Genomic DNA, 27,204 nt, shown 5'->3' with positions numbered 1-27,204 from the left:
CAAGGCATAGCTATCCCTAAATGGAAGACACTGAAGCCTTACATCTGGTCGTGCATATTTTTCTTTGTCTTTGTGTAATTCATGTAAAGTTAATTGTTTTCTTCTGTTTTGGTTTTTTTCTATTCTCTTTTGTCTACAGGTAGTGGTTGAAATCTCGAGTGTACTGAAAACAAATAAATGTGCATTTTTTTATGGTCTTATTGTCTTTTTTTCCCTGAAGTCTCTCATATTAGTGCAAAATAAATCTCCAGTCTGATGTTGAAACAGTCAAGTAGTGAATTTTAATTTCATTACTTGTCACAGGGTAAAAAATGTACTTCTTACGATCTGTTCACTTACTGGCTTTTCAGTGCTTTTCTTCCTGATAAAGCAGTGAAGTGTGGTATCAGAGGATTTACTACTGTAATGTCAAACCATGGCAATGACCTAAATGGAACTGACACAAAATAGCTTTCCAGACATATGGAATGGTGACAGTCAGATACTCTGATCAGCATAAAAACACTTGATGTATTTTATCGAAAGGTTTATTTAACAATAGTAAATATATCCTTTTTGAGAGTCTGCTGGGGATGGCAGTGAACGTATTTTTTTTACTAATTCTATAATAATGATGATAACTTCCAGAGCTAAGTTGTTAACACTATGTTTTTATTTTTCTTTTCACAGCCCACATACTGGGTGGCAGAATTACCAGCCTGATGTGCCCCGGATTCCCACTGCTTGCATCTCCGTGGAAGATGCTGAAATGATGTCACGGATGTCTTTCCGGGGCACTAAGATTGTTGTGCACCTGAAGATGGGGGCTAAGACCTATCCAGACTCTCCTTCCTTTAACACAGTGGCAGAGATAGTTGGAAGCAAGTACCCAGAGCAGGTGAGTGAGAATATACAGAAAGAAACTTTTTTTGTTCTTTAAAAATATGAAAAAACAAACCCAAAGAACAGCCCTTCCTAAGAAATCCCTCAAACAAGTAACTCTTGGTCACCTACTCTTCTACATTTCAGACATATCAGCTTTTCAGTATTTTTCAGGTAACAGCTTTGAAACCACCAGGCTCAGTTCTAACGTACTAGGATATATTTTAGAAAACTAGAAGAATTACTGTGTTCTAAGAACAGGAAATTCAACTAAATTGTACACAATTTAACCTCCTCCTTTTTCTTTCACTGGCTTAAAGCTCACTTTAAATAGTACCATCTGCATAGGCTTACAAAGACGCATGTATTGTAAGCAGAAGTGAAATCCTATCACTGTAACTAACACAGCTATTGTTTAAAATAACAAGTAGTAAGATAAGGTTGCCATAATGATTTGTACTTGGAGTTTGCTTATTGTTCTGTTAATAATCCTCAAGTGGTTTCTTGATCAGGCAAATAAGCCAGGTTCTGTTGTCCAGAAATAAAATGGTTTTGCTTGAGTTTTTCCTCAACTGTAGAAGTGAATGCATAATGTCAGTTCAACTTTTTTGAAGATGTTTTTTCTTGTGCAAATCATTGCTGCGTTAGCAGGAGTTGTATGTGTGTTAGTTTGGAGGAGTAAACCATCTGCGCTAAAAAGTATCTACAAATCCTGTTTGAACACTAGTTAATCCTAAATTGTTGGTTTCCATTTTAAGATTTTTCTTCTTGTTTCCTCTTTTCTTCAAACTTCTTAGCCAGAAATCATACAAACTAAATTTGTGGTGCTGAAGGATTTGTGCCTGGTATGAGGTCTTCCATGTCAGCTTACAACATGGGATGATTTTTCTGGCAGTATGGTTTACTGTGAAAACGCTGGTGCAGCCTCCATTACAGCAGCACTAGAAATTGCTGCTGAAGTACATCTACTGAGCCACAATTCTTTTTTAAACATTGTAGTTTTCTAACTTTAGTGAAAAATAAGAATGACTGTCTCTGTCCTTTAAACCACGCATAGTTCTGACAAGATTTTATCTTTTCTGAGATGGTAGTTCTGCAGCTCTGTCTCGTGATGTCTAGAGATTCTCAGTGTTAGCATGAATGTACGATTTCAGACGATTGATCACTGGGCAGGGAAAAAGTAACAACCATCGTGGTTGATCGGTTTACATACCATCACCTATGAGTTTAGCTTCATGAAACATATGTTTACCGAGTTAAAGACAATGCCTCAACTTCTAAATTAGGGTACAGCTACTTGAATTTTATGTCATCTGGATTTTTAGCAGTGCTTCTAACCAGCTAATAGGCTGTCTTTCCTGAATTATATTTGGTGTATTTCAAAACTACGACATATCAATTCACGTTATAAAGTGTCCAAATATAACCTTCAAAGGTGCATTAAAATGCTTGCATGTACTTGGTTTTCTCTTTGCTGTCCTGCTCTGTTTCTTTAAGTAATGAAATGGATTGGGATCTCTTCACTTCTTCCACTGAGAAGCTTAGTTTTTTTTGAAACACTGGGTAAAGACTTATTTACAAGCCCCCTGCTGATGTTAACGGGAGTGGTAGTGGACACACTTTGAAAATGTAACCAAGAAACAGAAAAATAAAACAAGTGAATGTTTAGGTTTTTTAGTACGCAGTTCCTCTTGGAGCCTTAATGGGTGCTTCACCATGCTCATTCCACTGTGTTACTCCGGTAAAAATGGGAACCATCTAGCTATTTAGGCAATAAAATACATTGCAGACCCAAACTCTTACAATGCCAAAGTGTTTCAAAATGCATTACAAATCCAGGGGAATAGAAAGGTGCCATTTCCACACGCCAAAATTTCAATTTAAGAAGTTTTGAATTGAAACAAAAGCAAACCTGGATCTCTGAACTCTGGGTGAGAAATCAGCAGCGGGTGGTATCGCTCTTGCAAAGGTCTAAAGCAAAACAGTTTGAAATTAGGCTGAAGCCTGTGAAGAGTAACTGGTCACAGGTATTGCAACAAATTATAACTTAAAAAACTGGAACTTAATTGAAAATGGGGGTCACTGTAGGATACTGAAGAAGTCTGGTGAGAAGTGATACAGTTCTAGATGTAACTGCATGTTAGGCATGTTTATGTTCATCTATATGTTGACCAGAATTTAATACACTGCTTGATTTATAAACAGTCCATTAATTCCTCCTGTGAGATTTTAGCATGTTTATTAGTATAATCACCAAGAACTGAAATCATATTTGTCTGAAAATTTTATCTGTTACAAGCCATGTTGAATATTATTACTAAAATCCTTGAAAGGGGAAAACAATTTATTTATTTTTCTTACCTTTTTTTTTTTCCTTTATTTGATCACTTTTGCAGCATGTCCAGTTCACTTCCTCCTTTTTAAGTAATTTTTCCAAGTGTTCTGTGTGGATTCTTGCATACAGCAATGGAGTGGGGGGGGGGGAACCTAGAAAAATGTTAAGAAAAACAGAAAAAAAAGCAGTTTAAATACTTCTGACATATTTTCCTAAAAGTTTGCTTTATTTTAGAGTTAGTGTTCTTAAAGTCTTGTAATACATGCTTTGTTCTGCTGTTGCAAGAAATGTTTGATATCATCGAAATTGATACTCAGAACTGTCAAACTTGCAAACCTTTGTTTAGGCACCTGTGCTTATCTTTAACACATTTATGTTTCTGAACAGCTTAAAGCAATAAAAGAAATATAATTACTGCTTTGTGAAGCATCAAGCTCTCAGGAATGCATTCATCTTCAGAAGCGATGATGTGACATGGGTGCAGATGTCCTGTTGCTTTCTGAGGCAGCTCTGCACCCAAGGCACGCAGCTACTTTTGAAAAGTTAACCCGCTGATACTTCAGGTTTCTGTTCTGCTTTATCCTTTCTGTTTGGCCAGCCAGTAGCAGTAAGCAAATGCTTTAGCATCGATTACTCGAACTAAGAAAAATGTACTTTGAAACCTACTGTAAGTTGCAACTTTGCACTACCAAGTTTTCAGGTGGTGTAGAAAGCCTCTGTACAGAAAAAGGAAATGGGTTTTGTCATGCTGTCAGTAGAGTTCAGCGTCTCACCAATGTCTCTGTTCTGTTTATCTTTGTATTATCCTTTCTCAGTTAGGGAAGGGCTGCTCTCCCCAGACAGGACCCTTGCTAATGTCAGAGCGGGCATGACTGTGCATGTTCTGAGCAGAGACCTCCGCCATCCTCGCTGTCAGTCCCGAGGTCCTTGTTTAATGCCTGCTGAGGCCTGAATCCCTGTAAGTGCCCAAAGGAGGCGAGCCTGTGCCCATAAGATAATGAGTTCAAGATCAAGTTTTTCTTCATCAGAAGCAGTGGGACCAAACATGCTATGACTTGATACCCTGGCAGCCTTTCTGAGCTTGGGATCTCATTCTCACGGTGCTTAGGGCAGCAGTGAGAGTGAAAAACCTGTGGGTTGTGGGACTTATCATATTTAAGCCTGCATGACTGCTGATGGTTGAGCCAGAGTTTTTGAGATGAGAAAGGTATGGTAGCAGAACCTGCTGAGGTCCAGGCTACTGCAGGTTAGACATTTGCAGTCCGTTCCTGACTTTTGTCTTGGAGAAGGAGTTTTTGAAGCACACTGTTGAACCTGGGACCATGCTGTTAGCATGGTCCTTTTCTACTGTACTGTGTATTGGTGAGATGTTTTATTTAAACTATGTAAGCTGACACTGGAGACTGACTGACTGAGAAATTCACAAGTTAACTAATGTGGTTTTCATTTGACATTCAGGCAGAGCTGGCAGTAAAACATGTTTGTCTTCTCATTTTAATACAGATGTAACATGATTGGTCTTAAAATGCAGAAGCAACTGTTCCCATCTCTGGGGAAATGCTATAAATAGTGGCTGGTTCTTGTTAGTCTGGCTTCAATGTACCTAATGTGCCAAACACAGAACCACAAAATACTTGATTAACTGAAAAGGTATCAAAGTGGATAAAGATATAACTCTTCTATAATCCTGACTTTCAGTATCTTTCCGTTCTGTGTATTTCTTGGTGTGCAGTGCTGTTCTACTTATCTTACAGTTACTAAGTGATGGGAAAACTGTTTCCTAAGTGCTCTACAAAGTACATAAATTTAATGGTTGTTCGTTATTCTGTGATGTAGCATAAATACTGTAGAGCACAAACGGAGGGGCTCCTAAGTGGCTTTTTTGGAATCCTGAACAGGTATTCCAGGAATTCACTCTACACTGCTTTTTTGCCTCCTGTTTTTATGGCGTGCCATATCTACAAAATGTACCATTTGAAAAGTGACTCTATTTTGAACACCACAGGCATAAAAGACCATTGAAGATTGAACTGTAGCTCTGAGCCAACTTTGGACAGCACTTTGAAAGTAGCAGTCCTAGGAATGACCTGAGAAAGAGAGATGCTAAGGTAATAGATTGTGAAGTTCTTTACCAATCTGTGATTGATGTAACAGAACCTGTTGTACAAAGGAAACAGCAGCTTATTTACTTTTTCATTCTTTTTCCTTTCCCTATTTCAAAAATCAGCTTTGTCTCAGAATTTGTGATACTGGGCAAAGCTCCAGGGAACAAGAGAACATGAAAATTGTCCAGGCTTCTGAGCCTGTTAGGCATTCATGCACATAAGGGAAGAAATGGTGTTCCCCAGGGCTCAGTGTTGGGGCCAGTTCTGTTTAATACCTTTATCGATGATCTGGACAAGGGGATTGAGTGCACCCTCAGTAAGTTTGCAGACAACACCAAGTTGGGTGGGAGTGTTGGTCTGCTGGAGGGTAGGAAGGCCCTACAGAGGGACCTGGACAGGCTGGATCGATGGGCTGAGGCCAACTGTATGAGGTTCAACAAGGCTCAGTGCCGGGTCCTGCACTTGGGTCACAACAGCCCCATGCAATGCTACAGGCCTGGGGAGGAGTGGCTGGAGAGCTGCCTGGCTGAAAAGGACCTGGGAGTGTTGGTTGACAGCCACCTGAACATGAGCCAGCAGTGTGCTCAGGTGGCCAAGAGGGCCAATGGCATCCTGGCTTGTATCAGGAATAGTGTGGCCAGCAGGACCAGGGAGGTGATCGTGCCCCTGTACTCGGCACTGGTGAGGCCGCACCTCGAGTACTGTGTTCAGTTTTGGGCCCCTCACTACAAGAAGGACATGGAGGTGCTGGAGCGTGTCCAGAGGAGGGCAGTGAAGCTGGGGAAGGGTCTGGAGCACAAGTCTTATGAGGAGCGGCTGAGGGAGCTGGGGTTGTTTAGTCTGGAGAAGAGGAGGCTGAGGGGAGACCTGATTGCTCTCTCCAACTACCTGAAAGGAGGCTGTAGCGAGGTGGTGGTTGGTCTCTTCTCCCAAGTAACAAGTGATAGGATGAGAGGAAACGGCCTCAAGCTGCGCCAGGGGAGGTTTAGGTTGGATATTAGGATAAACTTCTTCACGGAAAGGGCAGTGAGGGACTGGAACAGGCTGCCCAGGGCAGTGGTTGAGTCTCCATCCCTGGAGGTATTTAAAAGATGGGTAGATGTGGTGCTTGAGGACATGGTTTAGTGGTGAACTTGGCAGTGACAGGTTAACAGTTGGAGTTGATGATCTTAAGGGCCTTTTCCAACCTTAACAATTCTATGATTCTATGAAATAATTTGTAGACCAAAAAAAAACCCCAGCCCCAGAAAAAAAAAAAAAGACTTCTCTGAAGATGTGTAATACTCAGTGCAATGTTGTTTTATGGCCTAGCATCAGTTCTACATATGTTAACAAAATGTCTATCCATTAGCCCTTTGATGTGGCTTCCAGATATCCCTATGCTCAAACTAAATCATGCATACAATAGAGCTTTGAGTAGAAATGTTTTAAGAGCCTGGTGCTATCACGTTATGGCTCCATTATCACATTTTCTCCATGTGGATTGTTTTGCTATTTGTTCCAAAATGTTGGAGGGTTTATAAGTGTACTTCTGTGAGCCTCTCTCCTGTGACTGTAAACTGATGCCTGTCACTGCTAGAATTTAAGAGAATTTAAAAGAATTTAAGAGATGGTTGTGGAGATTGGGTTTTGAGAGTGCCAGCGCTTTACTTCATGATAGCGAACTGATGTGAAAGAAGAAAGAGAAATGGTGAAAAAGAAAGAAGAGAAAGGGTGAAGAAGGAACATTGACATTGTTAGGAAATGTTTTATTTTCTTTGGAGGTTTTGTGTCAATATTTGCTGAAAGAAGTAGTACCCTCTGTGTATGTGTACCTGTGTTTGTTTTATTAGTAACAGGACTTTGTACTATTAATTGAGGGGGTTGTTTTTATAGTGTGCCCTGTGGGAGTGGCAATATTGCTGTCATTTGTTGTTAAACACAGGTCTTATCATGATGAAAACAGTCAAATTAATATGAAACTGATCTGGAGGAAAATTTTCTTTGTAACTTGACCATTTTATTTTTTTTTTTTTAGCTGCCAGAAGGCCTACCAAATTTTAAGTCTAAAGTGCATGCTAAATTTTGTGGTGTAGAGCTTGGCAAATCTTCTAAAACTTGAATTGCCCATTTAAAACCCAAGAGCTGACTGAAAGCATTTAATTCTGCTAGGGACAACTTGGCAATAGTTTGCCTTCTGACTCAGAGTGACCAATATGGCCTACAGCGGGCATGTTTTTTGGAAACCTCAGTATCTGGGTATGCAACAAATACATCTTATAAGTGATTTGTACATAATGTGGTTGATGTCGTTAAGGGGCAACAGTTAAAAAGCTTTGTACTACTTAGGGTGTGTGTCTGAAATACTGGTGGAACAGGTGAATGTGTATATGTGGAAGAAAGATTCAAAACAGCTTACAACTTTTTAAAAATTATTTTCCTGATATAATTTTGCTGGAAGGCATCAGGTCAGGTTCACCAGTGTAATGTGACCTTTGTAATGTTCAGATGGTTTCAAAATGACTAGACCATATCTATAAATGGGCAGCTCAGGTGGGGGGGACGGCTGGGATGGTAGCAGTCTCTGCTGATCTTGGAAACACCTGAAGCTGCTGGGTCTCTCAGCTGGGTGATGCCAGAGCAGAACCAAGGGATGTGCTGGTACTGGTACAAGCAAGCCAGCAGCTCTTTGGCAGGATCCTCCTCTTGCCAGCTGAGGCACAGTAGCCATCACTGCATATGAGCTATTGCAATATGAAGGAAAAACGTATTAGCTTTAGTTGCCATCGACAACTGCTCTCTAGAGGGAGCAGGACCTTAGAGTGGGCTAACTCAACTTGCTGGCATGCAACTGATGATATCCTAGGTTACTGCAGCACCAGAGTGACAGCGACGAGGGATGAGGACATCTAGGTGGCCTTCCTCACTAGAGTCAAGTGGAGTTTGGAGGAATTGAGTGCTGCTGTCACCCTGCTACACATGTTCCAGTTGGGTTCTCTTAATGTAAGCTCAGGCAGCGTGCTTTCTGCCTTTCACCCGAGCCTGGGCATAGATACCAGCATACACACATCAGCTGGCTGCCTACCCCAGCTTCTTTCTCTTTTCGAATGCAGTCTGGTATCAGCCCAAAGCTACTTGCTAGACCTTTGCTCTATGCACTACTCTTTGGAACACTTGGTTGGATTTTAACTTCTCTGCTTCTTAAACTGCAACCAGCTAAATCATGAGACCAGAAGTTAAAAATGAACATTTAGCGTGCTTGTTCTATTGGCTAGCAAATTTATTTGAGCACACGGTTTTGTAGTCCTTTTGATGATGTGAGTATAAGCAGATACACTGTAATATTTTTTTCTTCCCACCCATTCCTTTGTCTCTGCTCCCATACAGCAGTTTAAAGAATTACTGTGGGATTTTATTTCAGTAGTAATTTACAAATACGCATAGGATTTACAGAATGGTTGTGAAAGCTTTTTTTCCTCCACATTGAAACAGTTAGCTTCTAAAATTACACTGCATCCTTCTTGCATTCTGATACACAAGAATATCTAAAGGGTAGTCCTGGTTTGGCAGATGTGATACTTGCCTGAGGCATGTAGTAAGAAACCACAATATTGAGGAGGAAGGAGGAAAGAAACTATATCATACTTTTCATTATGAATAAGTAGGTGCCAGAAACGCTAGTGCCAAGTGTCAAGGGTTAGTATAAAAACAACTGTTTGCTACAGAAGTAGTCAAATAACTGTAGTCATAGGTTTGTATTTGTTAGGTGCAGACTGTGTGACTGACCGTGTACAACAGAAGGGGACTACCAAGATAGTTCTTGTCCTAGTGAGTCTGCAGTCCACGAGATGAGTGCAGTGCTAAAAAATACGTATTTTCCATGCAAGTCTGATGAAAAACTGCATGTCTAAGAGCGTGTGGGTTGGAAGTAGAGGGCTGTTCGACACAGATTCAGAGATTCTCACACATGGGACCAACGTGGAGGAAGACCTAACAGTGAGATTGTAGATGGTGGATGGAGCATTAACATTGTTAATGGAGTGGAGGGGAAATGCTAATAGCAGTGAAATCTAAAATGTTCAGACTGGGGCTGAGGTGAAAGGGGGAAAGAACTTGGTCTGCTCAATCTCACTGAAATACTGACGGTGGAGGTGTTACGCTAAGAAACGTGTGGTTGCAACAGCTGAGATGGATACTCAAGGATGTAGCAGAGCATCTAGCAGAGTTTGTAGTTTTGGTGGGCAGAGAGACAGTATTCTTGAGCAGTACTGAACCAGCGGCAGCATTGTGGGTAGACTTGTTAGCGTTTCATGCATCGCATTGCTGCTTTGTGAGAACAAGGCGTGGGGAGAGATGGTGAAAATGATAAGCTGACCGCAGTTGGTGTAGTCTTTAAGAGAATTAGACTCAAGACCTTGGTTTGCTTTGATAGTACGTGCTTCAAATGTTGGTATCATTCGCTCTCGGTTTCTTTATACCATTGCTACATAGATTTTTATACAGTTTCATCAGCCTAGGCGTCCCCTAGTCTTCTGAGACTTTAAAGGCCTTGCACTTTGCCACTGTAGCTTTATTGTAAGTGTATTCACAATGACGCAAAAGTATTTATTAAGGTTTGGCAAAGCAAAATATACTGTAAAGCACATTATACCAGTAAAATTTGTCCAAAAGGATTGTTAATAAAAAGTTAAAGATCTTGTGAAGCTGGCAGGCATAAATCTTAATTAAATCAAAGAATGAGTTTTGTTCATAGAGTTTCTCAAGCATTATCAGTACTTATACCAACAATATATCATGATGTAATATGTAAGTTATCTAAAATTTCATTGTGCACAAATGTAATTCTAATTCATTGTAGCAGTTAAATGGAAATTTTGGACAAATTCCTGATTTACATGGTTGACTCTTTTCAATAGTACTTGTCAGGAAAGGAAACTGGTTTATGTGTTTAGAACTGAGATCCCATTTCTTCTTTATTGAAGTTGCAAAGGAAAAAAAAGGGCATGTTACACTGTCTTAAACAGAAAGTGTATTTTGTACTACAGCTTCTGTAGGTTTGCTTCTTTATACGTGCTGAAAAGTATGTACCTCACAATCTGCATTTGCTTTTCTCACTACTTTTTATTCTGTCGTTTATTCCATAGACTGGTTTACAAATTTGAACAAAAATAAACTAAAATTGTGTATTCCTCTGGTAATTACATAGAACCTTGACATCTGATTTCTATCATAGTGTTTGAATTTACAACCATCATTGTGAAATATTAGTCTCAAGAACAGTGTACAGTGTCCTGGTATAAATTAGGAAAAAACCCTCTATGTCCCATTTCATCTAATCATACATATATTATCATATACAGGGTGGAGAATGGAATAGTATGATGATGTAAAATGAAATAGTCTGTAAACCATACTGCTTTAAAAATTGCACCAAATCAGTGTTTTTTCCTAGAGTGCATATAAGCAGATAGAAGTAGGATTTTCCTTGTATTTTAAATATTTCAACTCAGCAAGGAAGAACATTAATGCTATCTCAGTACTTCTGTATCACTTCTGTATTAAAATTCTGGGCTTTATATTTTAATTGTGTGCCTGGTCTAATGATGATTGTGCTTAGTTTCTGTTTTCAGTGCTGTTAACTGGACAAAGATTTTTCTCATCCTCTCTGTGTGCCAAGTTTAATGTGCTGCTTGCGGGAGAAGGTATTTAATGAAATAATATTCCTTCACTGTAATGGAATTTGATGCTGTAAGCTATATATATATGTATATATGATAGTTTTAGGACACCTTCTTCTGTGGCATGCTGCTTGTCAAAGTAGAGCATATTCTGCCATTCCAAATGGGAAATGTCTGTCATCCAGCTTCTTGCCAGGAGAACGATTACTGAGCTCTAAAACGTGATGTCCTCCCTCCTCTTCTTTCCCCTTTCAAGTAATCAGGAAGAGGACCTGAGATCACATTATTCTTTGTGAAAGAAAGGAAAAACAAGGTCTTGAATTGTTGACAAGTATGTTCCTCTCTGTCTTATCTCACAAGCAGATACTACAGCTCGTGGTCTGTTCTGCTTGTGTGATTTTGTTTCTTGGCATTGTAGACCTGAAGTCAGGGATGTCTTGGATTTATGTTCTCCACTTCTGCCTGAAGTCCACTGACCTCAGTTTATATGCTGAAGTGCTCCAGGGATCTGTTCACTTAGCTGGAATTAATGTTCAGATGATACTTTATTTGACTGTCTCTTAACACGTTCTGCAAGTTGTTCTGCAAGTCTTTCTGGAAGACTGCAGCTGTTATACTGTGCATATAAATAGGCTATAGTTAATAAGCCTATTTATAGCAAGCCCAAGCCTGAAGATTTTTTTCTCATTCATTAGAGTTTCCAACCTTCAGATAAGTTTGACAAAATAATTGGATTGCACCCTTACCCACTAAGTATGGTGCATTTACTTTTTCATTGATTAATTTGGTAGTTTAATTTAAAATAGCCTAGACAAATTTAAATGCTGAGTTTCAGGAAAGAGATATAGCTAAGTATAAAGAAATAAAATAAGCTGGCTTTGATAGGTTGGTTAAATTTCAACAAAATTGGTAAGGATAATATTCTAGATTATATGAAAATATATAAGCTTTATATTCTTTTATCTGTGGACTTTGTTATGCACACAATTTCCTGCTAGAGATCAACGTAACAGCCCTCCCTGCCCCTGCAAAATACCCAGCAAGCCTTTCAGAATGCTTGAGATTATTTGTTCCACAAAGTCAGCAACACTCAAATTACTTCAATTTCCATGCATCTGTAACAGGTTTTGCTGTGAATGAAGAAGTCGGGATGTTCTCGGTCGCATTTCAGTGTGACCTTCTGAATCTGGTGGTGACTGGACCAGGGTGAGGGAATGAAGAACGTGATTGCAAGTGTTGCCAACGTCACAAAGATAAAGTACTAAATACTCTGGAGGAGAGGAGAGCAGTTTAGAATAATCTGGGTAAATTCATAGGAATCGTCAGTACTTATCAGGATGAAATGCAATCTGCTTTTCTTTAGGAAGCAGAAATTGAATGTACAGTGTGCCCCTGTCAGAGTGGCTCATACAGGGTCCTTGCCATATTCACTGAAAACAGTCGTAAGGTACTGAGCACTTAGCAGGCGTGGTACAAATTGTGGCATAGAAGTAATGAGATGACATCCAGCTTTTCCTTGGAGAAGCTATCTTAAGATGCCAGCAAGCATGTTTTAGATCCACGTGTTGGGGGGTTGAAGGGTCACACTTGAAGAACCTGTTTGTACAGAGATGCGTGGAGGCATCTAGACAATCTTTTGTGAGTGCCAAAAGCTCAGGCTGCTGAGAGAGCATCTGATTGTTTGGCATGCTGTAATTGCTGCAGTTCGTTTCAAAAGCCTCTGCACTAAAGAGATGGCTTTGTTTATCTAATTATCTATGTAGCACATTTAAAGCTCTTCTAGTGACCTTTCGGCATAGGATTCTGCAATATCATGAAGCACGAATGTTAGTTATTTAAGATCCAGCCAATAATAAATAGATGGGAAAATACATAATTTGCATGTCTGTCAAATTGAATCACTTGCTGCTAAATTCAATTTTGTTAAAGGATAAAGGAATCCCAGTTTGTGTTGAAAGCACAAAGAAATTTCAGTTTTGTTTTCTAATGGGAAACTTTTGCCTAATTGGGAAAGGCTGTGTATGTTTAAAGGAAAAACAACAAAAAATTCCAGTGAAACCTTTCCCTGCTTAACTGAGAATCACTTAACTGCATTTAATTCAGATGATCTTTGAAAGCCACTAAGAAGTTGAAGAAAGAGCAGCTAGCTTGAAGTAATTTTAGCTGTTTAAATCTAGTGGCATTGAAACTGTTTAAATTGCTGTAAATACAGTTTTAGTGGTTCAAAAGAATCTTCTTTGTCTATAATTGCATTTTCATTTAAATGTGTGTCTTTTAGGAATAGATAAGGGTTTCTTCTCTCAGGGTGGTGCAAAAAGATACTAGCATATTTTCAATAACTTCATTTTGCTTCTTTGAGCACTGTAAAATCTCTTGTTGAATCTTTGAAGCAGAGAACTGATCTTTTTTTTTTCCCTTATCTGAAACCACATATTTAATTGTAATGTGGATCATAATTGCTAATACCAATTTAAAACTGGGATGTTGAAGCAAGCATAACCAGTGATCAAGGGACTATCCGCACTGTGTTGAATAAATACAGTGTGTTGCTGTATGGATGCAACACTGACCCAGGATATGAGTGCAGTGACAGAAGGTAATGTAATGTCTTTCCCGTCATGTAACTCAAAGCATCCATCTCTTGTGGTATAGAATAAGAGACATCTTTGTCCCCCTCTTCCTTGGTGAACCAGCTGCAGTTTTAAACTCCATCAGATGATAATCCACAGAAATGATTTATCTAAAACAATTACCATAATGCTGTGCAATTGTTCTAAAGCTGACCTACTGAATTAGTAATTAAGAAACCTTAGTTTATCTCAGGTTCTCTAGACAGTCCTGTGAAGAACTTCCATTTTTTCAGAGCTCTCTTTATTTTCTCTGCAGTGTCTCAGGTTTAATCAAGCGTTTGCCTCTAGAAGAAAATAAAATGATTTTCTGGTACAGGTTTAACAAACAAGCATCTTTAATGATTTTGTTCTGCAGGTGAAATTGGAATTGGTTGGATGTATGCATCAGTACATAAGATCAGTATTTTAAAAAGTGATAAATCTAAAATGTTTATCACAATCTTCTTTGAACCTTGGAAAAGGGATCTGAAAGTAACTAGCCTTTTTTTTCAGCGTTTTTTGCACTCTGTTTTAATGCTTTTTGCAGAATAAAAATGAAGGAGAAATGGTAGCGTAGATAGATAGCAAACCTGGCTCAAACTGTGAGCAAAGGAATGAAATAATTCTGCGTCACTTTTTCACATGCATAATAAATGGCACAAAAATATTTAATTGTGATGAATAAAACGGTTTGTAAGTAATCTACAAATTTGTAAGTAATCTAATTTGTAAGTAATCTACAAATTTACAAAAACAAAGCAAATGTGAATTCAAGATACCATGATGTGACTGATCTTCTGTTTCAGTCTTGGACCTGGAGGTACAGCCTTCACCACTGGAGCACTGCCATACAACAGGTAATGCACTGCAGCACTAAGTTTGCATTGGTGGGGATGCCAAATTTCTAGCTCCCTTCCCCTCACATCCTATCATCGTAAACGAGCAGCCTTCCCCCAGACGTAATCCTCACCATCTGGCTTACTGCAGTCCCTTTTTGAAGTGGTGCGGATAGTCTTTCCTCCTTCTCCCATTTGTTTGAAATCAAGTGCAGGAAGGATTGCTTAGCTGTGTGCTACAGCCAGATTCTCACACTGTGGCCTGCAGAGTAGTAACTGATGGAAACCTTTTTGGTGGTCGACAAAATGAGTCAGCTGGTGGGCAGGCTGCAGTTCTGGGAAGAGGAAGGAAGTGCTGTGCAGGTCTCGAGCCTGTGACCTCTGTGGCGTTTTGTCTCAGCCATGAACGTGCTGTCATTCTGTGGGCCAGGAGCACGTTTTTGAATGAAGAGCTGAATGGAAATACCCATTCTGTTTTTTGCTGTCAACCTTATTTATTTTTGTGACGCTTTAACTGTGCACCTGCTCTGCTGTTCCCCTGCGGAGTGCCTGCACGCGGGGTGAACGAACGCGCCTTCCCCAGCATTGCTCGTTTGGGCTGGGGAGTGCTGACTGTGCAAGGGCAAGTCCTGGGGAAAACTGAAGGCAGTCAGAGGTTGGGGTTTGCCACTGATTGTTTCTAAAGAGATTTTTCCTCTTCGGTTGACCACTTGATGTAACCCATGCAGTGCGAACCATGTGAGGCACGTTTATTTCAATTACAAATTTGGAGTAATTGCTCTCTGAGTTCAAGGTGGCCTACAGAAGGTTGCCTCTCCTACCCAGTATTGTTATCTCATTTCTGATTTATGTGTGGAAAAGAAATGGGAGAGAGTATTCAAAGAGTAGCTTCTCCTTCAGGTATTTATACATTAAAGCAACTCCAAAGAAACTGAATGTGCCAGCTGCTGTTCTGTCCTGAATCTCACATTCCCAAGCAAAACCACAGAAGGACTACTCAAAGGCTACTTATAAGCTCGTCTGTCAGAATTTAACCTTCTAGAATTGGCATGGTCAGTGTCCAGGCCAGAAGATGAGCCACCTGTGTTGCAATGTTAATGGTTAAAAGAGAGACAACATTCATGTCTTCCTGAGCTCTCTGCTAAAATGCTTTGAGTCCTTCCTGAAGCAGTCCCCATGAGTGGTGATGAAACTCCAGTCGTTCAGTGCTCTCTTCCTGCTTTTCAACAACCTCAGAGAACTGCAGGGTGAACAGAACTGCAGGGTGAACAGAACAATTACGACAGCATGGACTCAAGCACCACCAACACGTGGATGAGACAAGTCTACATATTCTTTCTTCCTCACCACGTATTTCTGTAGTAATAGGACCAAGATTGTATTGATCTTGTGCTTAGATGAGACCAGTTCATGAATGAAGAACAGGTAGATGAAGGTGAACTTGACAGAGGAGAGTTTTGGTGGGACAAAAAGACATTCTGTAGAATCTGCAGACCTGGTACTTCTGTCTTCTACTGAAGACAGAATATTTACCCATACTGGTAAATATTATTTAGTCATATTCAAGGTATTGATCTTTCTCTAGTGCTCTTCAATTTTTATGGGCCTGTGCTATCTAAAAACACAGGATGAAAACTGTAAACTTGGTAGGTATGCTCCTCTTGTATGATGGGCCACATTCTCACAAAGCTGTTGTAGGAGGTGTTACTACTTAAAGTTGGTCCAAGCCTGTAGAATTAAATTCCTCAGGAAATAAGGGCTTTCACCGACCTTCTGTTCCAGAGAAAGGCGGCTTCCTTTGACCTCACTTTCTCTGCCACAGAAATACAGCACCATGTACATCTGCAAACACTGTTCCTCCAGCAAAAATAAACAAAACTTTTTAGAAGACATTCCAATACATATTTTTCTCCCCTTGGAATAGATTAAAGGACAAACAGTATATGGCAGATACTCATCCTGCAGAACGATACACTGCCAGTGGGTGTCTAACACGTACTCATTACAGAGATTAATAGACAGCCAGGGCTACTTTGATATTACAGCTATGAATAAAGAATTTTTCATCTATCTGGTTTTGAAAAAAAAACAGCTAAGGATGGATCTAGTATTAGATTTTAGTCCCTGCCTTTATGTCTAAAATGGCATAGAAGGATCAGGCTTTGGGAGTAGGGGGTTCTACCTGACTAAGGGGCAGCAATCCCATGAAAATCTGTACCGAAAATGTAGGGCCCCCTCCCAGTACATAGGCTAGTAGGTGAACTCGGGATAAGAAGCAGGAAAATGGCATCTGGCTGAAGTTTTCTCAGTTTGTATCTGGGCTGCAGAAGCATTTGAGGAGACATAGTCTTCTTCTTGCCAGTAGCATCTGGACTGATCAAGAGCTTGGAAATAGAAATCACTGGGGAGTAGTATTTACCCATGTAGAGAAATGTACGTCCACGGGGGTATACATCCCAGAGCAGGCGTCCCTGTGAGGGTTCACACGTGGGACCCATCAAGGAAAAAAAACTCTAGTCCCCGGTCCAAGCGTGCGAGTTCTGCTCTCAGATGAAGTCATTCCTTTGCCTGGAGATTCTCTTGGATTTCATAGTCCTCATGGATGCCCAAATATTCGTGATGCTAGTAATCACTGGCTTAAACTTATTTGCCAAAAGATGCAGTAGGCCAGATCCATGACTCATGATGATCTGTATCTTTTTCTTTTCCCCTTTCTTTCTTTTGCTGGAAATTAAGCAGCTTTTCAAAGACTCAGCAAATACCAAATAGCAGCAGCCTGCGTGCTGAGCTCCTGTCCCAGTGTTCTGCTGACTGCAGTCGTTTCCTGCTGAATGCAGAATCAAGATCTGATGTTAGTACCTTAGTTTTAATGCTCTACATGACTCCGCTGCCCATTTTTAAATGTACTCTTCAAAATCTCTACAGTTAGTTTGTCTGCCAGTGGACAGGTAGGAGACAACTGCCAGGGGAAATGAATATAGATGATGAAGTGGATTCTCCCAAGGAGAAAAAAACAGACTTCATATCCATTTATTAGAAATTTAACTTTCCCTTCTGCTTGCATCCTCCTTGTCCTGACCAAGCATGTCTCTGAGTGAGTAAGGTTATTTTTTTACTTACAGTCTCAGGAAGAGGGCTAGGAGGAAGAGATTTCTATTTTTGCATTCATGGGAATGTGTTGGTACAACGATGAGGGGGATCTTAAGTACCAAGGAAAATGTATTCTAAATTTATTTTTATTAAAAAAAAATGCTGTATGTGCTGAATCCTCTTTTTTTGTTGCTGAAAGTTTTGTATTGCACAGCCTGGCTTACATACTTCTGAGACAAATCTTTGGCTGGAAATGCATGTTCTGCACTGAAATAGGAATATTTTTGTTCACTTAAACCTGCTCATTCCAAGAAGAGTTGGAAAATTTTGGGAGAAATTTTTGCTGCGTAAGATGCTTTGTTTCTGGGTGTGATGGCTCACAAGTAATATATATCTGACATACTTGAGTATGGAGTTACATTGTTCTTGGCGATCTAATCAGGAAGATATTCAGGGAATGTTGTCAGAGCTGGGAATGGACCAGAGCATGTATTTATAAAATAATAACTTAAGAACAATTCACTTGTCCTTGAAATCTAATCCAGCTGAGTTTCTTAGTAGAGACTTTTATTTAAATTATATCTAATAACCAAAGTTATATCTTCAAACTCCATTTCGATTAAGGTTTATAAAGCTATTTATTCCCAGAGGCTGTGCGGAGGACAAGGTGCAATGACTAAATCCAACAGATTCACTTGCTGTTTGTTGGGGCATATTTTTTCTCCCTTACCTCTACTGCTGGTAACCCATGCAGTGTATTTTCTGCATTATATTCTATATTAAGTGAACATACTCTCAATAGTTAACTGTATAGAGACATCTTTTTGAAACCTGTGACACTGTTTTCGGCTTTTTGCCGTGTCTTCTAAGGATGAAAAATACTGCAACTGAAAGTGGATTTGGTACTTTTAATTTACTGTCTTGTTCGAAAGCGTATGTGAAAGAGGTTCCCAGTGATGCTGCACGCAGGAACCATAACTCTTCTAAAGATAAAGGAAATTGTTATAGTCCTTTCACTAGCTAATTTCTGCATGCTCTAAATGGATTGCTCAAAGGAAAAAGAGTTTGTGACTTTTATTTAGTGCATTTTGTGCAGCAGTTACTAGCCTAGAGAGAATGATTAATAAATTACTGGTGTAATAACTTGTAGCAAATCACTTTTGCTGTAACTGAATTACTAAAAAATCATGCAACAACAATAAAAGGTTTTTACAGCACAATTGAATATTTTGAATGGCGCTGTCTGTACTTGACAGGCTAATGTACCCTTTTTTATGGAATAAATCATTTTACTGTGGCTTAGGACAGGGAGACTTGGGATGCCATACAGAATTTGAACATTGTGGAGCACTAGATTTATTAAGCTGCCACAAGTGATTGTGCTGGAGAAATGCATCCCCTTCTTTCTTTTTCGATGCAGTTTTAGAACTGGAATTGCCTTAGTATGCTCTTGCCCAGCCTGCCGTGCTGTGATAGCAAGTCTGCAGGATCAGCTCAGGGCAGTTGAACCTGCAGTCTGTAAAGCTGACCAGCGAGGGGAACGAGGCCAAGTGGAGGTGCATCGAGACCCAGCTGCACCAGTATAGTTATACCCAGTCTGTTCCAGTTTTAGTTCATAGAGGTCCGTGGCACTGTCAGTGTGTCCATGAAGTTGGGAGAACTGAGGCAGATGCTCAGGAAGCAGCAGTTAGGTGACTCCATGAGAGAGGTACTGTCTTATACTTGAGCATCAGACGGGTTTTAGAGAGTCTTTTGATCCTTATTTATTTTTCCTCCCTGAAATAAAGTGTAAAGTTTCTCCGACAAGGATATAGGTCAAGTGTTTCAAGGTTCCTACTAAGTTCCTGGTCTAGGATGGTCCTTCTGCCTGTATTTTCCAGGCAGAACAACCGTTCAGGGTTTTAATGTCCTGACTTGGTTTGTGTCCTTTGTGCTGATCACGTTTCCTCTAAGCTTTTAGCAATCTCTAAGTTCTTTTGTACGTACAGAATACTTAACATTTGTACATGCTTGTTGTATAAGGGGTTTCTGAGCACGTTTTTGTCAGTAGAAAGCGGACTTAATCATGAACTGTGCTTTTTGTGATACTTCGAGTGAGCAAACAGAGTTCACACAGTTTACTTCTGTGTTCAGCAGTTCCGGCAGAGAAACCAAACAGCCGTATCTGTTTAGACTGCCTCCATTCTGCCGAGCCTTTGTAGCCCTGCCAAAGTTCTCCACATCACTGAGCCTCCCCGTGAAAACCAGAGACCACTTCACTTTGTTCACAGGGCTGAAAGCTGCTCACAGTGTGGGATTTGGGGAGCGAGACTCTTTCAAGAATGAATTACACTCAACCAGTTAGAGTCCTCAAAGGAGTAAATCAAAAGGATTATTTGTTTTGACTGGTGCTTGATTTGTTTTTGCCAATATTATGCTCAGTCAGAAAATTTAAAAAAGCCCCTTAATTAAGTGTGATATTATAAGCAAAAAACCAGGCAGAAGAATCTGGCTTAGCTTTCACTGTGTCCTCCATGCAGAAACTTTATCATCTGAACCATACTGTCTTCTTTCTGTTACGTGTTCTACTGGACAACAATCATGCTTTAAAAATTGGGTGAGAGGAGTGCAGTTTGTATAATATAGCGATTAAGCAGAGGGCAAAAGAGTGTACTTATATCTAAAAATCTGATCATGGGAATTGCTCTGCTTCTATAAATTGTTTATAAAGAATTAAAAACAAAGTGACGGATATACAGATGGCCGTGATATGAAGTGGGCAAAGCAGAATGATTTTAGGGAAAAAAAAAAACCAACTTCTTTTGTTTTTCAGTTTTCTGAGCATTTGAAAGGAACTGCGATGGAATATCACTTTAGACTGTAGAATTGTTAGCAAATATCCTTACAAATAACCATTGAGGAAACTACTTCTCATGCCAAGGCTATTTCCAGCAGGTTCTGCTTGTAAAACTACTTGGGAGACTTAAGGAAAGAGAATAGGAATGAACTGTTGCTTTCAACATTGTTAAAGTATGTTAAAAATTGTGTTGAAATAGTCAATGTTATTAGCTCAGGATTCTCATTGCTGAGCTACAAAAGTCATTAATTCTTTGATTATGAACTTAAGAAAGGTTCAATAGAACTAGTTAAATAGGCTATATAATGGCAAGGCAAATTTATGAGGAACTGCCACTGTATAACCTTTGCTAAAAAGATTTCAGGAGATAAAACACGTAGGTGTCTTTATCATTTATCATTAATACCAGATCAGTTGCACATGCAGTGAACTTGTAAAGAAACATATCTAATCAATATTAATGGAACAGCATTTTGACACTATTCAGTTAACTTATAGTGTTAATAGCTGGAAAATATTGATACCATGAGTCCTGCAGGATTCAAAATACATTTAAACATTTAACATAGCTTTATTCGGTATTTACCCAACAGCAGGGTAAAAATACCAAAGGAGGGGATGGGAAAAATCTGCAACTTTAGAGATGTGATGAATGCCACCTCTGAATCTAGACATAAGATGTAACTGTGTCTGTGTGAAATTACCATGTTCATTCATTCAAAGTTGTGTCTTTTGGAAATTAAACTGGCAATGAATATTTTTTTAGGTAATGCAAATTTTTTTCAGAACAGAAAATGTTTTGAACAGTGCTAGTAGATGAGGTTTAGAGCTGCATTATTTGCCTATTTGCTATGATAAAGGTTTATAGTGGTTAGTTACAGTACTTAATAGTAACTACTTAAAGTTTTGTGCCCATTGCTACTTTAAAATCAAATGTGGGGAGCAAAACTGCTTTGCATTCGCTGAGTCAGGCACGTGCCCTCTTTTTTTTTGGAGAAAGTATTTTTTCTGAAAGCGGTAGTGTTTACTTGGGAACTTTCAGTCTTATTAAAGGGGACAGAAATTAGCTGTATTTTAACCCGTACCATGTAAATGTTCCATCATGCTGAATGTTGGTGGTGACACCACCTGTGACCTCAGCTGTTCTGTTGTCTGCTGCAGCCGTGTCACAGCACTGCCTGCCGGCTTTGTGTCATCCTGGCCGGTTTTTAGGTTCAGGTCACTGAGCATCTTGTAGTAAGGACTGATAGTCTGAAGCTGAGTACGTGTTCTAGAGGAATGAATGAAATGGGTTTATTGCTTTGGCTTCAGTCCATGTTGCTGAGCAGATACCATCTGCACTGGTAGAAGGGTGGAATTTTGCAGGCAATGAAAACTCTGGGGTCAGGTATCCAAATCTTGCAACCCAGATACAGTTATCCACAGTCAGGTACCCTCTGTGGGAACGTTTGGTACCTGCCAAACTTAGGGTCCAATAATAAGAAAAGGAGACTGAGTGGTGTTCTCGTCTAGAAAAAATTAATATGATTGCCCTCTTAATTTTGCTATATTCAGATAGCTGTAGTTGTGTCCATAGTACTCCAGGTTTTCAGGACACTTAAACAGAATAACAGGGTAGTTACTCTCCCAAAGATTTTACAGTTGAAACTAGGGATGAGAGAAGAGTTCAGTGGATGACACATAGGGAGCAATTAAAATACTGCTTTGTAAAAAGTTTGGAAGTACAGATTTTGAAATAAAAGTTCCGAAAGTTCAGAGCGAGTACAGAAAGCTGTTTGACAGAAGTGGGGGAAGCTGGGGGATTAAACTCACTAAGAGGATTTTGAGGCATGGGGAGTGACATGGTTGGGCAGTAGAAAGAGAAATCCTTTTACTCTGTCATGTTTAACTGAGGAATTAGGAATGTCGGGGAAAAGGAGGTTACAAAGGGGAGGTAATGAAAAAGGACAGAGAGAGGTGTGAATCATGGTGTGTGCACAGGGAATTAAAACAAGAACGACTTCAGAGGACAGTGAGAGAGAGGAGACCCACGTTTTTTAAATCCTGACACAGAGAGAGAAATGAGAAATGGCCAATAATAAATTGGAGAGTCTTTTTAACTATTCAGCTCTTCTGAAACCGAAGTCTGTTCTCATAGCCAGCATTTGTTGCAGGCTCATGTAGGTCCTAGAGGTATCTGCCAGTTGGCCTTCTTGTGCTCTCACAAACTCTCCTCTTCAGATATTTTGTTCTTGATGGTTGCATCTAGATTTAAATTCTCTGTATGTAGTATTTTTTTCAGGCCTTTCTATGACTAATATTTTCAATAACAGGTAATTCCTTTTAGTCACTTTTTCCCCAGGTTAATACAGAGGTTTTCTGGCATAGAATTTCCTGGAGCTGCCACACCACCACATAAGGCAGTTGCAAGTATTCGTTGCAATTTAGGTATCTTAGGATGGGACTTCATCTGGAAGTCCATCTTTAGCTTTCAATTTTCAGTCCTGCAAAGGAATTGTATTGATTACTTTAAAGGAGTTCAGTGGAAGGAACACAAAATGTAGGCACAGGATGGGGAATGACAGGGGAGAATGATTGTAGAATAATTATGTATTTCTGAAGTGAGTGGGTTGGTGGGGGAGGAGGACAAAATGTCTGCACGTAGCATGAATAATTGCTTTAAGCAGGGAATATTTAGATGGAATATCACGAAAAGCTTCCTGAGAGAGGTGGTTAGTTGTCTACAGAATGGCCGATTGCTTAGCTCCCCAGATTTTCTTGGTTCGTGTTTTAAATGTTTCAAATGCGGCAAAATACTGTCAAGGAGAAAAGTTTGCTGTCATATTGCATCTCTTCTGCTTCTAGTTTTTAGTCTTTTGTTAGTTCCGCTATCTTATTAAACAAACTTATACTTAAAAAAGCAAAACAAATTTGAATGTATGAATAAATAACTTTTGCTCAGCTGTCTTCTTACTGGAGAGACCTTGGGGTATGCCCAGTCTAAAAAGGAGAAAGGGCTACAGGCTTGTGGGCTGTCATATCCAAATCTCCAGGCATGGAGTTGTGAACTGTTGCTTATGCTCAAAGCTGAATTTTCTTTTTTCCTTAACCACAATGGTTTTGGTTTATGTTCAGTCAGGTCAGTGAAGATGAGAGCAGCATGTCAGTTAGAACTAGTGAGGGGGTTTTTAATTTATTTAGTGTGGGATTGTTTCCATGACCTGGAAAGTTTGGGAGAAAAGCACAAAGGAAAAACAAAGGAGCTTCTGCAACATCTGCATGTGCAGCCTGCAAGAGAGTGATGATCTTAGTTTGATAATTGCCCATCCGTGTAGTAGATAGTGAATGAGCCAAAGGTAGTAGTGACAGAAATTACACAGCTGTCGGGAGAAGACTCCATTGCAGTTGTCTTTATAAGACACTTCTGAACTGGCTGAACTTCAGCTGGCCTTGCACTTGCAGCCTTGTACATCTTTGATACTGCTTTGGTATTCACAATGTGTAGTTAGTATGTTTTCCTCTTTGCTCATCCAACCCTTTGATCTCTTCTGTTTTGATGGAAATTGAAACTAGCCTGGACTCTTTAAGCAGCTTTCTGGAGATGATGTCTTCCACCTTCTGAAATAATCCATCTTCTCCCAATATATATTTTGGTGACATGTTTCTAGGACTCCTTCAGATGCTTTGTGGTGTAGTAAAATCCAACTCTCAAGGCAAGGTATTTTGCATTTTAGGGCGATGTTAAGAGTGACTTGTCCAGACTGGATGCATTTTGCTGAGTTATGTGAAAGCTATAATGGAATTCTTTTAAAGACAGTTTGTCCAGCTTGGGGATAAAGTGGGATCTAGCTGTATTTACATCTAAGTGTCTCATGGAAAAGAGAGATGAATTGACTATCTGCTGTCTAAGAAGTGTTACATTATGGAGATACTGGCAATTTGAGGACATATGCTGGACATTGGTCCTAATTGCTGGTTATTTACATGGAAAATTAATGCATGGAGCATGTTAGATAAACCAAAGAAATAATAAATACTGTAAACATTGCTTTGTTCAGATGCATGCAGCCAGACTAATCAAAACTATATTTAAACTCCGTTAGCTCTAAGCGTTTAGACAAGACCCAACAAATGGTTTCTTGGCTGCTGTAGAGAAGGCTTATACCTAGCTTCAAAGGCTTTTACACAGGGTCAGAGTTTCCTTATGCTTCCCTTCTATAAAACCCATGAGAAAGACACTATGTCTTTCTCTGCTTTCCCGCTCTGTTGATATGAGTGTTATTACTTGCACTGATGTCCTGAATGCATTGTTTGCTAGTTGTCTTATGCATCCCCTTTCATAAAGGTTAAGGGGCTCCCATCCTCAGCCACACTAGTCCAGAGAAAAATGTTTTAGGTTATTGTACAACTTTTACTCAGATTTTAATTTTGTAGTCTGTTAGCAGTGTCCCCTGCTTCCTTTGTGCTTTTATTTTTTTTTATTATTATTATTTTTTTAAACCTATCAAAATTTAAATTTTCTTGTTTTGGTGTAGGAGATGTCATATAACGTGCCATCTATTACACAATTCAGGTATGTGGCTAGTGCTCAGTTGCTCCAAATACTGTATGAGAAGCATCCTGCCAGCAAGCACTGGGAGAGGGGAAACTTCGGACCAAACCACCAGGCATACACAATGGCTTCTTTGTGCTTGTGGGTAACATGTTGCAACTAATAAACCTAACTAGTACTTTCATTTATAAAGGATGTGCTGCCAAAGCCTTTGACACTGAAAACTGTCTTTTTTTTTTTTTCAGTAAATATAAAACAATAAAAAAAATTGCAACCTAATTAGTAAAATGTGACCCTTGCAGAAAACAAACATCAGACCATGTTCCTTGTTTACTAACCTGCTACCCACAGAATATTGCTTGGAGCCATTCTCCATAGAGACTCACGCTTCTCTGGCAAAAGCTTGCAGTCTGTCGTGGTAAGCATCTTCATTTTGAGAGAAATGAGCATATTGTCTGTATATGCAGGGAACAGCTTTCTTGGGAATCAGTCAAACTCCATACTGCACCAAATCCAGTCATTGTAAACTTGTAAAGATGTAAAGCACACATCTTTTACGTTGCCTAAAATCAGTGTAATGTATGCAAACAGTGCTTTTTAATCAACAAGTGATTTCCCACTGTGAAAAGGAGAGGGAGGGAACATACAGGGATGCTGGACACTTCACTAAATACCATGGAAGTTATTCAGATGTTGTGATGGATTCTAGAAAACTCCATGAAATAAAATAGTCCTTGGTTGTAGGTTCAATTAGAGAAAAAAGTTTAAGGAAAAAAAAAAAAAGCAAACTCAGAATACAGTCCAGACCCTGCAGATCATGTGGAAGGGAGAATTGGGAGTAACATATTTTTAGCTCACATACTAGTTTCTTTGAATGTCTCTGACATCATGTGTTGTCTGGATTAAAAACATTTGTGTTCAAAAGGTCTTTTGTCTCCTATATCTAAACAAAACCCAGGTATATGTTCACTGGAATTTCAACCACTGGTCATATGGTCACTGTTAAATATTCCTAATGTGATAGTAATATACTTAGCAATTTCCCTTCTATTGAGAACCTTGGAAAAGCAGGTTTCTTGCTATGGTTGATTGGCATGAAGAAGATGCCTTTAAAAATATATAATAGTAGTCTGGAGTCAAGAAATATGATTTAATATCTAGTAAATTGTGGGTTTATAAAAAATGGTGTATAAAGTCCTGGATTTAGGGGGAAGGCAAACACTTCGCGAAAACAAAATGCGGAAGCATTGAGGGCAGATTCTTTGTTTTACTTTAACACATTGTTAGTACTGGCCTAGATAATCTTGCCATCAGTATTTCCCCTCAAGTATAAGAAAATGTACTTATCTGGTTTTGGTATAATTCTGGGTTCCGCAGTGTTACTTCAGAAAAGGAATTTGCTACAAACGTCATGCTAAATGAACTTTAATCTTCTAACACTCTATTGTATTTTGTATGTGCATGCACTTTCTCATATTGAAAAAACATGTGCATCTCATTTTATATATAAACTGTTGTTGATTTAAGTCTTTGATGATCTGAGATTAGATTCTGAAAACTAAAAATTTAATAACTTGTGGGACATTCAAGAGTACTTGAAATGTTACATGTTCTGGGTAGAATGCATACACACGTCATATCTGAAGATGTATGGCCCATTATGAAGTTCTGAAGATGAATGGTGCTTTATGAAGTGTTTTCTGGTTTTCTTCTCTGTTTCCTCCATGGTGGTCAAGCTGTCAATAAATAGGCTCTAGGGGCTGAATTAATTGAGAGGAAGTTAGGGGTTAATACTGGAGAGACAGGAGACAAGAATGAAATCAGATTATAAAGTAGCTTTTCAGGAATGTGATAAAATCCCTGCACGTCTCATTTTCACCATCTCTGGTTGCCAAATGGAGGTTGTCCTCTCCCCTCTGTCTCTACCATGAGTATTCATTTTCTTATTTTTCAGATAAAGTTGCTCTGACTCAGCCTGGGTTGGGCAGTGGGAGAGGAGAGGAACGTCTTGAGGAGAGAAATGCTCTCTCTTTTGATTTACCTGGTAGCCAGTGACCCACTGAGGGTGGCTGATCCCTCACACCTGTGAGGGAAACCCTGTCAGGTGCACTGGGGTCCAGATTCCACCCTGAAGTTTGAAAAATGGGAGTAGGGAGAGTGGGAGGGAGATTTTAATTACAACCTGATACTTCAGCTTTTCTTGCTCATGAAAACCAGTGTGGACACGTGGGCGCGACTCCTGGTCAAGATGGTCTGAGAGCAAGCAAAGGAAGGTCTCCAGCTGCTGTTACGGCAGTTACAGTGAAGGTGGTGTGGGTGGACACCAAGACACACCCCTGTGATG

The 27,204-nt window shown here is 39.6% G+C and overlaps 1 protein-coding gene across 3 annotated transcripts in view; it reads left to right on the top strand.

The window, feature by feature from the left end:
- The window catches only part of CPQ (carboxypeptidase Q), a 164,172-nt gene that overhangs the window by 63,288 nt on the left and 73,680 nt on the right, over positions 1-27,204 (top strand). For all 3 annotated transcript variants that reach the window (XM_082310230.1, XM_082310231.1, XM_082310232.1), the window contains one exon: positions 670-877. In XM_082310230.1, coding sequence (XP_082166356.1) covers positions 670-877 — 208 coding nt within the window. The remainder of the gene's footprint in view (positions 1-669; positions 878-27,204) is intronic.

Source organism: Platalea leucorodia, assembly GCF_965183815.1.
Source record: "Platalea leucorodia genome assembly, chromosome: 1".
Lineage (NCBI taxonomy): Eukaryota > Metazoa > Chordata > Aves > Pelecaniformes > Threskiornithidae > Platalea > Platalea leucorodia.
The sequence above is the reverse complement of the archived record's forward strand: the minus strand, read 5'-3'. Positions and strand labels throughout refer to the sequence as shown.